This window comes from Montipora foliosa, chromosome 10 (genome assembly GCF_036669935.1).
Source record: "Montipora foliosa isolate CH-2021 chromosome 10, ASM3666993v2, whole genome shotgun sequence".
Classification (NCBI taxonomy): domain Eukaryota; kingdom Metazoa; phylum Cnidaria; class Anthozoa; order Scleractinia; family Acroporidae; genus Montipora; species Montipora foliosa.
Genome location: NC_090878.1, coordinates 5,539,362 through 5,551,861, shown reverse-complemented (window position 1 = coordinate 5,551,861; position 12,500 = coordinate 5,539,362). Strand labels below are relative to the sequence as shown.

At 38.9% G+C, this 12,500-nt stretch overlaps 3 protein-coding genes across 3 annotated transcripts in view; 2 read left to right on the top strand and 1 right to left on the bottom strand.

Moving 5' to 3' along the window:
- LOC137974332 (uncharacterized) overlaps positions 1 to 3,261 on the top strand; it is a 26,110-nt gene extending 22,849 nt beyond the window's left edge. The window contains exons 14-15 of the mRNA XM_068821257.1: positions 327 to 827; positions 1,759 to 3,261. Of these exons, the coding sequence (XP_068677358.1) occupies positions 327 to 827; positions 1,759 to 2,216 (959 nt within the window). The 3' untranslated portion in view covers positions 2,217 to 3,261. The remainder of the gene's footprint in view (positions 1 to 326; positions 828 to 1,758) is intronic.
- Positions 3,262 to 3,864: 603 nt separating this feature from the next.
- LOC137973788 (transcription elongation factor A N-terminal and central domain-containing protein 2-like) lies at positions 3,865 to 8,446 on the top strand. Its single transcript, XM_068820675.1, has 3 exons — positions 3,865 to 4,072; positions 6,757 to 7,098; positions 8,043 to 8,446. The coding sequence occupies exons 1-3, from the start codon at positions 3,971 to 3,973 to the stop codon at positions 8,247 to 8,249; spliced, it is 651 nt and encodes a 216-aa protein (XP_068676776.1). The 5' UTR covers positions 3,865 to 3,970; the 3' UTR covers positions 8,250 to 8,446.
- A 703-nt stretch (positions 8,447 to 9,149) lies between these two features.
- LOC137973787 (putative exosome complex component rrp40) lies at positions 9,150 to 11,398 on the bottom strand. Its single transcript, XM_068820674.1, has 4 exons — positions 11,154 to 11,398; positions 10,675 to 10,824; positions 9,739 to 9,887; positions 9,150 to 9,361 (listed from the first exon to the last, which is right to left on the bottom strand). Exons 1-4 carry the CDS (start codon positions 11,370 to 11,372, stop codon positions 9,151 to 9,153), a joined length of 729 nt encoding a protein of 242 aa, XP_068676775.1. The 5' UTR covers positions 11,373 to 11,398; the 3' UTR covers position 9,150.
- Positions 11,399 to 12,500: the final 1,102 nt, after the last annotated feature.

The following is a 12,500-nucleotide window of genomic DNA, read 5'->3' as shown; positions in this document are numbered from 1 at the left end:
TCCTTAAGTGTGACCATTCAAGTGAAAGCTACTGAGCAGTGGTACTTTTCTGTGGTGTTGTTTATTATGCTGTACAAGGTGGTTCTAACTTCATGTGCACCATTAAAGATGCACAACAAAGATTTTGTTGGCTTTCAAATGGAAGCTATTTATTGATGAACATTTTCCCATGTTGTTGCTTGTTATGCTTATGTAGTAGCTACTTATGTTTTACTTAATATCAACGGTGAAAGCCGAAAAACTATATATGATATACAGTGCTCATACCTGCGTACTTATCGCATGAATAAATCCGTTGACCACCTGTTTTTCTTTGTTTTTTGTAGGTACCACAGAAGCGAGTTCTTCGCGTGAGAAGGTGGTAAATGCTGACTTGCACATCAAAGACGAAAACAAAAAACCTTTGCAAGTTAGCTATGCACATGAACCCTCCCTGCCTGGGGTGTTTTATGACTCCCGTGACAACAGTGACTTGTGTGACTCATCTCATGACTTTTCACCTGAACCAACAAACCACTCTCTGACCTTCGTAACGCCATCATCTGGCATTTTCAATACTCCTCTCTCCTCTCCGACAGAAACACAGCCAGGCACTCTATCATTTCCACCAAACAGTATCGAGAAGACTCCACTTGGTGCAGAGGGAGCTGGTGAAGATATAGTTGCTGAAGAAAAACCTCCATGTGAAGAAAAGCACGTGACAAGTACGCCTTATTTGGGGTTTGGCTCTTTAGGGGGATCCGCTGGTCCACTTGATTTGGAACTAGATCCTCCCCTCGATGCACTGTGCGGAATTTCTTCCAGCGATACTTTCTCACGTGAGTTAGGTATGAAATTTGTTCCTGTCTTACCTAGATTTAAATGTGGACACAAAGGAATTATGCAAGTCAAAGACAATGTGTTCTCTATTGTAGTATGTGAAAAAATCGAATACTGAATATTGCTCATTGGGCTAAAAGTTTCTCTTTTCTGTTTATTTTAAGGCTCGCATTCGCCCAAAATTCATTGCCCATCGTGACTGAGTTTCGTGTAACACGAATTTACCCAAATAGCTGATATGTTGTTTCCCGCGTGATTCGCCTGAGTACATTCAGCCAATTAGATAACGCCTTTGGGCAAGTCGTCATTTTAAAACAAAAACAAACGAAGTAATGTCGGCTTTTAAGATGATGAAAAGCAAGGTTTTGAGCACCTAAATCAAACTCGCGATTATAGTGTACGCAATATACTGAAGCTGTTTGGTGGTTGTTTCCAACATTGCTAATCTCTTTTTTTTTTCTCTCCTTTATTTAATTACAAATACAACGAATGCTCAGATTTACCAACTATACAATGATAACTACTTACATCTACGATTTTGCTAACACTTACAATTATTACAATTACAACATACAGGCATAAGGTTATTTGCACAAAGCTAAGAAACGAACAATTCCATAACCCTTCAAAACCAGACCACTTTTCCAGAAAGGCATTGCGTTTGTTTGACATGAATACTATGTATCTTTCTATCTCTATCTTCTCTGCCACGAGGGTGACAAAATCTTCAAAAAGGGGTTTGGCATTATTTACTGCTTTGCAATAGAGAAAGTATTTAACAATAAAGATAAGACGGTTGAGATTTAAACAAGAAGAAAAACTCTTTAGGACACCATAGAGAATTTCTCTCTCGGAAAGGTTTAAGTGATTCTTGAATACGGACTGATACAATTCACCATAGCTAATCTCATGATAGGTGTTTCTTTGCATGTGTTTCAGAGCGTGTTATACCGTGTCTGTACTTCGAAGCGGAGTTAAAGCACGCCCCATGTCGAGTAAAGCAAGTGGGCTTTATCAACTTGGAAACCAAAGAAAAAATTTATTGTGACATACATGACGGACACCTCCAGCTACCCAAAACGTCCAGTCCTTCTTCTTGCGAGCAAGAGAACCTCAGGATCCCGGATGTTGTTGGTTGTGCTGTTTTCTTGACAACTAGACAAATAATCTTTACTTTAGACGGCGTTCCCACAGGCCAGTTTTATGAATTCCCCGCCTCAATCGATCACCTCTCTCCTTATATATCATGCACGCGAATACGCTGTAATTATGGCCAGCGGTCATTCCTGTTTGAGGATGCGAACACGAAAGAGTCCTTTTCTTGTAGCGGTTCATTGTTATACGACTGTTTGCAATCGATTAATGCTGTAAATGAGCACAAAGAGAAACTTGTATAAAAAGGTGTCATGGGGGAATTTCTTTCCTCACTAACACAAAATTCTCTAATCTGATTGGTTCTGTGCGCGGCTATTTGTCATGTGGGGTGTCCAATTACAGGTATCCAATTCGAACGACTCCAAATTGGATTCTTGTAATTGGACACCTACGCTGTTCGTGCGTCAATCACATGCCGCACTTGGATGGGGTCTTTCTTGCTATTTTCCTACTGTTTGCAAAACAGATTGAATATAATAATAACTACTCATTCCTATTATTATTACTAGTTAGTATTTTGCAAACCTTGGTAATTAGAAATTGGTCAAGATGACATGAAGTTCATCCAAAATATCAGCGCAATGTCAGTTTTTTGCCATGTCTTTTTTGCTCGCTTGTCGTTCAGATTTCAAGTTCAATCTTGGTGGAATTGTGTCACACTGGTTGCGCAGACAAAAATATTACACACATCTCTCTGGAGGCCCATCCATTTAAAGGCTATTTGCTGTATTTAAGACTACCAAAGGAGTGTGATGAATTTAACTTCCAAGTTCTGTTGCAGGACTCCCTCAAACCCAGCCGTCCAATCTCTTTGTAGAGGAAACCCTGGTGCATAACCTATCTGACCATGGGTGACTTAAAACTAATATATGAAAATATTATGTAGATGTGTAAGTATTTGTATATGTGTATGTGTTGAATATGTGTACATACTGTATACATTCATGCGTGGATTAAATTTGTGTGTCCTAGTCATTGGTGCCTCGAGATCTAAACTCTACTGAACTTGTTCCATCGGCCATTTCATAAATATCAAGGACTCTCTTGCCGCAGTTAGGAAGACAGTGGCTGACTCGAAAGCTGCTGGACCCTTTGGCATCCAAACCGGCCTAAACCGGCCAGACTTAGTATTTTACTCTGTCCAATGCCAGACGATTTTACTCGTCAATGGGGAACCCTTGGGAGTCAATGGGTTAAAGTGTGTTCTTTATATATCTATTTTGTAAAAAAATGTAGATATAAATTGAAGTTGAAAAGAAAACAACTCGATTTAATCATTGACGGAAACAACCATCCAAGTTTGTTTTGTTTGTTTGTTTGTTATTTATTAGTTAAAGCAGGTTGAAGTTTGACAGCTATTCAGCTGATGTGGACCTGCTATACCCACCCACCCATATACACACAGAGGACAGTCACAACACCGGGTACTTCATCCCCTACTCTTCTCCAATAGTGTGTGGGTTCTTTAATGTCCTACAGGGAACTAATGAACATGGGAGTTATTTGTGAGGCGGGACCTCCGGCTTATCGTCCTTATCCGAGAAGACTTGAAAGTCTAACCATTTGCGGATATAATTACAAAGGCAGCACTTTCTCCTCAGTTATTTAAAGACCCTGAGTGTTGGTCCGGCCGGAGTCGAACTCACGACCTCCCGCATGGCAGCCCGGTGCTCAACCAACTGGAGGTCATTCGTCTTTTTCCAGTAGAAGATCAAAACAAAACAACTGTGCCAGGGTCCACACAAACGCCAAAACAACAATAAAGTTGGCGCAAATTTAACTGGGCGTTGCAATATCAGTAAACATTTTGCACTTTGACACACGAGCGAGGGCGCCTGCGCACACATTTTCCCGCCATTTCCCGTCATTCAAAGCGCCTTTATCCAAATTGTAACCTCGCTTTGTTTAAACCCAAACATGGCGGACAACATCAGATGACTTCTTGCTCGTTGTTTACAAAGTAAACGCTTTGCAGCACGGCTGTTCAGGATTTTCCATGGACAAGTTTGTCATTCGAACCAAACTTCCTTCTAGAGGTGAACGGAAGAGTGTTTTGAAAGAAGACAAGAAGAAACAGGCAACCATTGAAAGCCTTGCGGTAGTACCAGTCATTTGAGTTACTTTTACTTAATAGTCGGCCTGTATGAACATGGGTACTTGAAGTAGAAAAATCAACATCAAACGCCACTGAATTTCAAACAAATTGCCCCTAGAGAATTAGCCCTGGAAAATAGCGTCTTCTTGCTCGGTGACCTTGGCTAAAATTAGAAGAAAGCTAGACCTTTGGAAACCCCTCTCTCTGCACTGTATGTTACCTTGGGAGCAGAAGCCCTTCACTCTTCTTAGATAAGATGGGAAGAGACTGATCTAGGAATATCGAAGGGCCTCTGCCTGCAGGGTAAATGTGTATACCATCGCCAAACATAGACTAATGACAGACTTGGGGTTTGCTTCTTGTGAGTCACACTTTGGTCTAGCTTCAGAATAGCCTGCCACTTGATATCTTTCTTCAAATGCTCCTCCCACACTGGCTTGCCAAACACATTACCACCAATTGTCTGAGACTGCAAGAGCAGTTGTTGCGTACCCACTGGGCCTTTATATTCCTGGACTGTGGGTGTGTAGGACTGCGGGAGTATCAGTTCCACTTTCATCATTATTCAACTGTGGTGGCAGTACATTTTAACCATTCTCAAGTGGTGGGGTATTCTGAAGTTGCGTTATTCCAAAACATTTCAGGTGTTACATTACCATCTCTATCTTCACAGTTTTTTTGCTTTTAGTTACCTTGTAAAGATACTAAACGACCATCTTTTTAAAGCAAGCACAAATGGCTTTAGCAGCCTGAAAAATTAGCGGGACTTTCGATAAATGGCCCCCTGATAATGGTTAGACAGGGGGATACATATAAGTACACAAGGGCTAATTGCTTGGTTTCCAACCATTTCCTTAACACATGGTGATCACAATAGGCCCTGAAAATTCAAGTAAGTTAAAAATTAAAAACTAATACCGGAAATAGAAAGAGTACCTTTACTTTAGTAACCCTGCAAAGTTTCAGCATATCAGGGTGTAATATCAGCTGAGAAAATGTAAGTTGAAAAATGAACAATTTACAGACGGTTGTATGATTGGGTGTATGGCGTATATCCCCAGTCATACAAATGTCTATAAATTTGTCAAATTTCATCTAACATTTTCCCAGCTGATAATAACACCTAATACGCTAAAACTTTGCAGGATTACTGAAGTAAATGTACTCTTTTTACTTCTGGTATCAGTTTTTCATTCAGTTCAATTTTAACCCATTCAAATCCTTTGTCGCCTTTTTGAGGAAGGGTCTATTAATGAAACGATTTTAAAAGCAGCTATTGCAAAGACACTTCAAAAGATCCAACGTCTCGACATTCCTGTCTCATGTCTTCATCAGGGGTGATCCAAGTTATCCCAAAGTGTTTTTTTTTTGTTAATCCTCTATGACCCACATTGTCTTGCATTCATCATTCCTTTCACAGGAACACATGAGCCCAATAAATTGATATATTGACCTGCTCCCAGTGGTGGGGCTTTTTAGCTCAGCTGGTGGAGCATTGTAACGGCATTGCAGAGGTCGTCAGTTTGAATCCCGCTGAAGCCACCTGGCCCCAGTTGTTCGAAAGATGGATAGCGCTATCCACCTGATAAATCACTATCCATTGGATAGGACAATTGGTTTCGCTATTACTTATCCACTGGATAGCGATTTATCCGTTGAATAGCGCTATCCATCGTTTGAACAACTGGAGCCTGATGTTTTCGGGTGTCTGTGAGAGACAATATTAAATAATTTGTCCAGACAAATGTAAGGATCACTTCAATCTTTAGTCCTTTTTTAGCAAATTGGTAGCACCTAAAAGCTAGTAATTGATTAGGGTTAACCCTAAACTAATAATAATATACATGAAAAAATTACCTGATTCTGATTGGCTAAGAGCATTGCAGTTCAGGTGCAACACCAGTGCAAAAAAATATAATACCAGTGCAAACTGCGCATCGAAATTCTGAATTTTGATTGGCTAATAGACAATAGGGTTTGGTGAGAACCAATCAAATCTTTTGTTTTCAAATCAAGCGTGCGCCCTGAATGGCCAATTTTTCGCTGATTGCGTGATATATGTGCGTTTCTTCTGCTCAACCATCAAAGTTTTTCATGTATATTATTAAGTAATAACATGATTTCTTTTCGTGCAATTTGGAATAAATAAGCACTTGTAAATTTCTTGTGCTTATTTATTCCAAATTGCACTTGAAATCATGTGATGACCTACACTAATTGTCAGTCTGGTTGCAATGTGAACCTTAATCAACTTCAGTTGTTGTAAAGTTAGTGTCTGGATACTAACACCTACACCAGTGATGGTGAATCTGGAAATGAAATCTTTGTCATATGACACAAACTTAGAACTCCCATGTAACAATGTATGTGAAATGGTACAAAAAGGAGGGGAAGCAATCAGCAAAGAATAATAGCTGATGCAACACAGATAAAAAAAAGTATCATTTTGTTAAGTCCAAATGGTTTTAGCCCTCATTTACTTGTTTCACCTCCAACAAAAAAAATGTAATGCATCCCAGAGCTATCCTTCCACGGTACAATGTAGAGTAATTAATCCTAAGAATAGTGAATTCACGCCTTCTTTTTGTATGTGATTGAAATAGGTACTAATGGAGGAAATTATTGGGAGAGCAAATTACTTTGTAGACACAATTATTTTGACATGAAGGAATCATCCTTTTTTGTAGAGCGTGGTTGTGGTAGAAGAAATACAGCGTCTTAAATGTGAACTGGAAAGTGATTATTCCTCACCTGAGGCAATTTATTCATCTTTGAAATTGTTGGGTTCAAAGAATTTATCAAAAGATGTCTTGCTCTCAACAAAAATTGGTCATTCAGTGAATCACCTAAGGCGTCAGGGAAGCAATGAGGCAATCAGGGAACAAGCAAAGCTCATATTTAGAAGGTGGAGAGGTTTTATCAGAGATACTGAGACGAAAAAGCCTACCATAGAAGTTCACTGTGATAAAAAAACTGAAGTTATCAGAGGCAAAGCAAGGCAATTTTTAGCTGATGCTCTTCAAGTGAAGGTATTATACTACACAGCAAGCCCTTCCCAACTATTTTTCAGGTTGAAGGGTTTTCGTTGTCTGGTTCTTCCCTTGGGTCTTCTGGAAAGGGACTTGTAGCTTCCTGTTACTTATCATGATATTTTGGTGGAGTGTCAAAACTCTAACGTCTCAGGGCGTTTTCCTTCTGTCAGAACTGGCTGGTCAGACCCATCAGTTTGCAAAGAAAATGCAGCAATTTGAAGGAACACTTGCATGATAATCCTTTGCATTCATCTGGAGCAGTAGATATCATCCTTATTAAATTTAAAGGCAGTGTTGAGTTAGTCCTTTCAAATGCCAGCCTGGCCAGTCAGTTCTGTCAATTGGAAAGCGTCCTTAAAATGAATTTGCCCCACTTTACCATACCATTGCCTTTCAAATGCAAGGTTACCCATTATTTCATTCCAGTCAAATTGAAGGGTTGGGAATGAAATCTTGTTAACCCATAATTTGACTCCTTAGGCATGCTACGATGCCCCCGGTTGAAAAGTAATATCATCTGGTGTTAGACCAAGTAAAATCTGTTGAGTCTCACTCCCAGGGGTCAATGGGTTTATACTACAAAGTTGTTGTTTTCACAACATACTTTTCGAATGTCTACCTTCTTGAACAGTGTCAGACAGCCATGAAATTACCCAAGATGCATTTGCTTAGACTCATTTGAATCCAAAATGGTTTCCTTCATGACCAATTTCTGTTGCCGAAAGTTCCATGTATTGGTTGGTTTGTCAAATTGTAGCCAACTTTGGAGAAGTAAATAGTTGTTAACTTCAGTTAAGTACTGCTGCCAGAACTGTGCAGTAAAATTTTTTTAATTTTTTTTCCTCTGACCTTCAATTGTGTGGTATTAGCTTGAATTGATTTAGGACAATATTACCACAAAATGATGTCAGTGTTAACTAACCCTTCTTTTTTCCTCATAGTTGCAGACTTCAGAAACTTTGCCAGAGCTCATTGAAAGGACTGTATTTTATAAGCATGGCAGGCTGATGAGCAATGATTACAAGAGAAAGATGCGCTCTTTAGTCTTCACTCTAAAACACAGAGATGCTATTAGAAAAAAAGTGTTGGGTGGAGAAATAACAGTGGATAAACTTGTTACTTCATCTACTGATCAGCTTTCATCTTAGCTAATAAATTTGTTTTAGTTCACTTTACATGTACGTGACTGTACCATGCAGTCACAATTTTTGTGACGATGGGAATAGTATTATATATGAATTATTATTGTCTGCCATAGTCATGTTCTCAGTTGTTCTGTGTACAACTTATTACCATGTTGCATTCATAGATCTGTTCTCAACTTCTCACTTTACTCAAATACCTCATCACAATTCACATTCTGTTGTTGTTGTTGTTGGTTTTTTTTTTTCAGGAGAGTAGTGATAAGATCCACCTGTAAACTTGTACAACTATACTGTTCAATACTGCATTACAAATGTATCTTTTAATTACATTGTTTTGTTTTAGTAGTAAAGTATAGCTTGTTTTAAATAACATTTCTCATAGAAGAAGCAAAATTTTACGTATTGCCATGATTTGTGCTGTGATTACAAAATGAAAGATAAATTTCTTCCATTTGCAAGCTGCTAATACACCACCTGTAACCAAAACTCTTGTCTCCAGTCTCTTGCATCTATGTACCCAGTTTAATTGAGATGTTCTGACATGCTTGATGGGTTTTTATTCGACTTTTTCTTCTTTTACTGGTCATGAAGGAAACAATGGAGCTTTTATGCTAAAATATGAGTTCTTTCAAGAGAGGTTCATAAGCAATATTGCAGTATTGTTATGCTCAGTGATGACTTGAAAATCTCAAACCAGATTTTCCTCCATTGAGATCTTGTATATGCAATTTTACATTCTTGAAGTAAGTTACATGTTCCAATTCAATTCAACTACTGCCATTATGCTTGATGTATTATCTAGATTGATGTATTATCTAGATTGGTTGTATTAACAACAGTCAAATGGAAACTACTGTATGGCAGAATGTGTAATCATGTTGAAACAAATACATCATTTTATAATCTATAACTGAATTCCTTTCACAATCTGTTTTACCATTGTCTCAATCTGATTATTTGTCATGTATTCTGAGTTTGTAATTGCATTAGCAATGGCGATAGTATGAGTTGTTGATGGTGACTTGATCCATACTCTTCCATTCATCCCTGCTGTGCATTCAAAGGGAAAATAATTCCCCAGGCATTCCAGCAGCTCAAATTCTTTACTGAGAAGCCTAACAAAATAAAAAAAACAATGAAAAAATATGAAATAAATAATTATTGTTTTAGAGACCAAACAACACCCCTTCAACCAAGGCAATGAGCAGGGAAGAAAGAAAATAGGGAGACAGTGGAAATGCTAATCTTACATGGATTGAGACTGTCAGTATCATCACATTATACATGTACACTCTAACTGTCCCTCAAGAAAACACCCAAAGTTGGTGTCAGAGTGATGATAAAGACAAGGATACTGCTCATAATGTCCTTCCACCAATCTTAGTTCTCCTCTTGGTGCAGGTGTTGAAAGACCCACATGTATTCCCTCTTCATTTACTGCAATGCTAACTTTTAACCTGGCAAGTGAACTGGTTGGAAGCATTTAACTCACTTTCTAGACAGGCCAAGAGAACAAGTGATCATAAATCCTTCAGACAATGGCCCCAGTCCTGTACTCTTTCCACTGCCATCTGTGCAATCCAGTTCAGGTTCCATGTCCTTGTTTGCAACACATAGTCGTGCATAAACAATGTCCCCTATCTGGAAAAAATTAAACTTTTAAGTAGTGAATGAATGAAGCATTTAGTTTATTTATCAAGGGTATACACATCCATGTAACAGTGATAGTGGCCCTCTGTACTTACAAAGTACAGGTAGTTTAAACTTGTATGACTTGCACATCAATAGAAAACTCCTTTTAAGTGCTGCAATAATTTATAATTTTGTATTCATTTTTGGTATTGAAATACATTGGGAGCTCCCTGTCCAATAAAATCTGTCTTCTCCTTTTCTCTTTTAAACCTCTTTTATTAACCCATTCACTTCTGAAGGGCCTCAGAATCCCCCCAGTTGAGTCTCACTCCCAGGGGTGGTAAAATAGTAAAATCCAAGACGCCGAGATCCTAGTTAAAAATCAGAGCCCAAGACTCCTTGGTAAAAAGTTTTGAGACTCAAAAAAAAAGTAAAAACAAACCATGCAAAAAAAAGACTCACCAAAAACGCTTTCGAGATCCTGCTAAAATTTCCCGAGACCCACGTTTTTTGAGGTACCATTCGCCACCCCTACTCCCTTGAGTCAATGGGTTAAAGGATGTGTAAAATAATGTCCTGAGAAACATGCAAAGAGCATTCCATATTTTTTTAATTATCTTACTTTAACCCTTTGACTTCCAAACCAGCCAGACTTTGTATTTTACTCTGCCTAACGCCAGAGTATTTTACTCGTCAATAGGGAACTCCTGGGAGTGAATGGGTTAAGTACAAATTACATACATTACACTGCTGCTGGAAAAAAACGTCTTGCTTATACATGTACAGTATCTCATACCTGAATGTTGGGTTTGGTTTTCTTGGTTGCACCCTCAAATGACAAATTTGGTAGACATGCAGACATGGCTGCCCCAATGTCGACTTTGTAGCTATCCGAGCCTCTGTTTGTGACAATCCCAATGATTCTCTCTTCTTTAACTGGAACATACTATATTGATTATATTGAAGAAAAAGCATAACATTTTCACATGAAAATTTGGTCAAATTTTCTGGAAGATTGTGATTGTTCCTTTGGGTAATACGCGTTGCTCTACAATGATTTTCTCCATCCATGGGCTTATCAATGGTCATTAGGAATTCAAATGGGCTAAACTATCGAATACAGGGCCACTTATTTCCTTATCATTGAATAACAGGGGATAAACAATCCTCTAATATAAGTTATTTTATGCTACCAAAATCGGGGAATCTCGAGCCTTATAGAGAACCTATTTCGATTGACATCACTTCTTCAGATTACTATGTTCATCAACTTACTCTTCTTTGATTGGAGTCGATCAAATATGTTGCGGGCTTTCGATGCCTCAGAACTCCAGCTTTGCAGGCTGAAATCACTCCGTTTTCTTCCCTCAATCCAGGCCCAAATTTCAGGTTTGCCTTTCCCTCAAGCTTCCCTTCTAAGTCTGCAACACTGCCAATAATATCACCGGGCATAACAACTCGATTTAGAAAACGAGGAACAACTTTGTCGGCCATGTTGGTTTATTGAACGCTGACATGGCCGCGAGGGACTCATCTCTATCGAAATATGCAAATTAGCCATGCGGTCACGTCTTTGTAAGTCCTTTCAACTTGTTTCCTCGCAAGGGGTTTCTGTTCGATTCTTTCTCTGAGAGGTTTGGGACACCTCTATTCATACTAATCTTTGTATCCAAACCAACCTCTATTCAGGGGACACCTGCCCTGGCCCCGTGGGTGTCCCTAAACTGGAGATTCTCGCTGTATTGTCATTTTCGTTGGCTTCGTTCGAATTGTTGTATGCGTGCGCCTTGAGGGCACGCCAACCAGTCTCTCTTGCTGCTTTGGATGGATGCCTGTATGCATGATGTTGGCTTTCACGCAGTCTTTGTAGCGCTTTTGATGTCTTCCTTCATGGCCGTAGCTAGCGGAGGGGGAAGGGAGACAGTTGGCCCCCCAGATAATATTCGAAAGAAAAATTAACGTCGTCTCTTTCTGGAGTGTTGGGCAGATAATTTGAACTTTAATAATATTACCTTTGAAACTTTTCGCAACCGATTCGCTCATTCATCGTGGGACGGATTACATACCTGAACCTGAGGTCATTTACCAAATGAAACAAAACTGGCGCAAGTGACTGAACCTTCGTTTTATCTGAGCTACCTAGGTAAGCATTTATATCGCCGATTCTGTGACATAATGATCTTGGAAATTTGCACTTTATTGATAAAGATATTTTTAAGGAAATCCATTTAGAGACATCATAGACTAATCTGTTAGTTAGCAATACATCAATGGCTTAACACTAATAATAATACACGCAATTGCTATAATGGCGTTCATAACTGCGAGGATCATATAGCTTCGCTTGAATTCATATCCGCATTTCAATGTATGGTTCATTTCATATATCATTTCAACGTTGATTCATTCATCATGGGAACATTTGAACCCACAAATGACCAGTTCCCAACATCAGTGGTTTCATAGCTTGTTTGGTTAGAGTGTTGCACCGGCATCGTGAGGTCACGGATTCAAACCCCGTTGAAGTCCTGAAATTTTCAAAAAATTTTAAAAACTGCGTTCATAACTGCGAGGATCATAGCTTCACTTAATACAATTTTATTGGGTAAACACGGATTACCG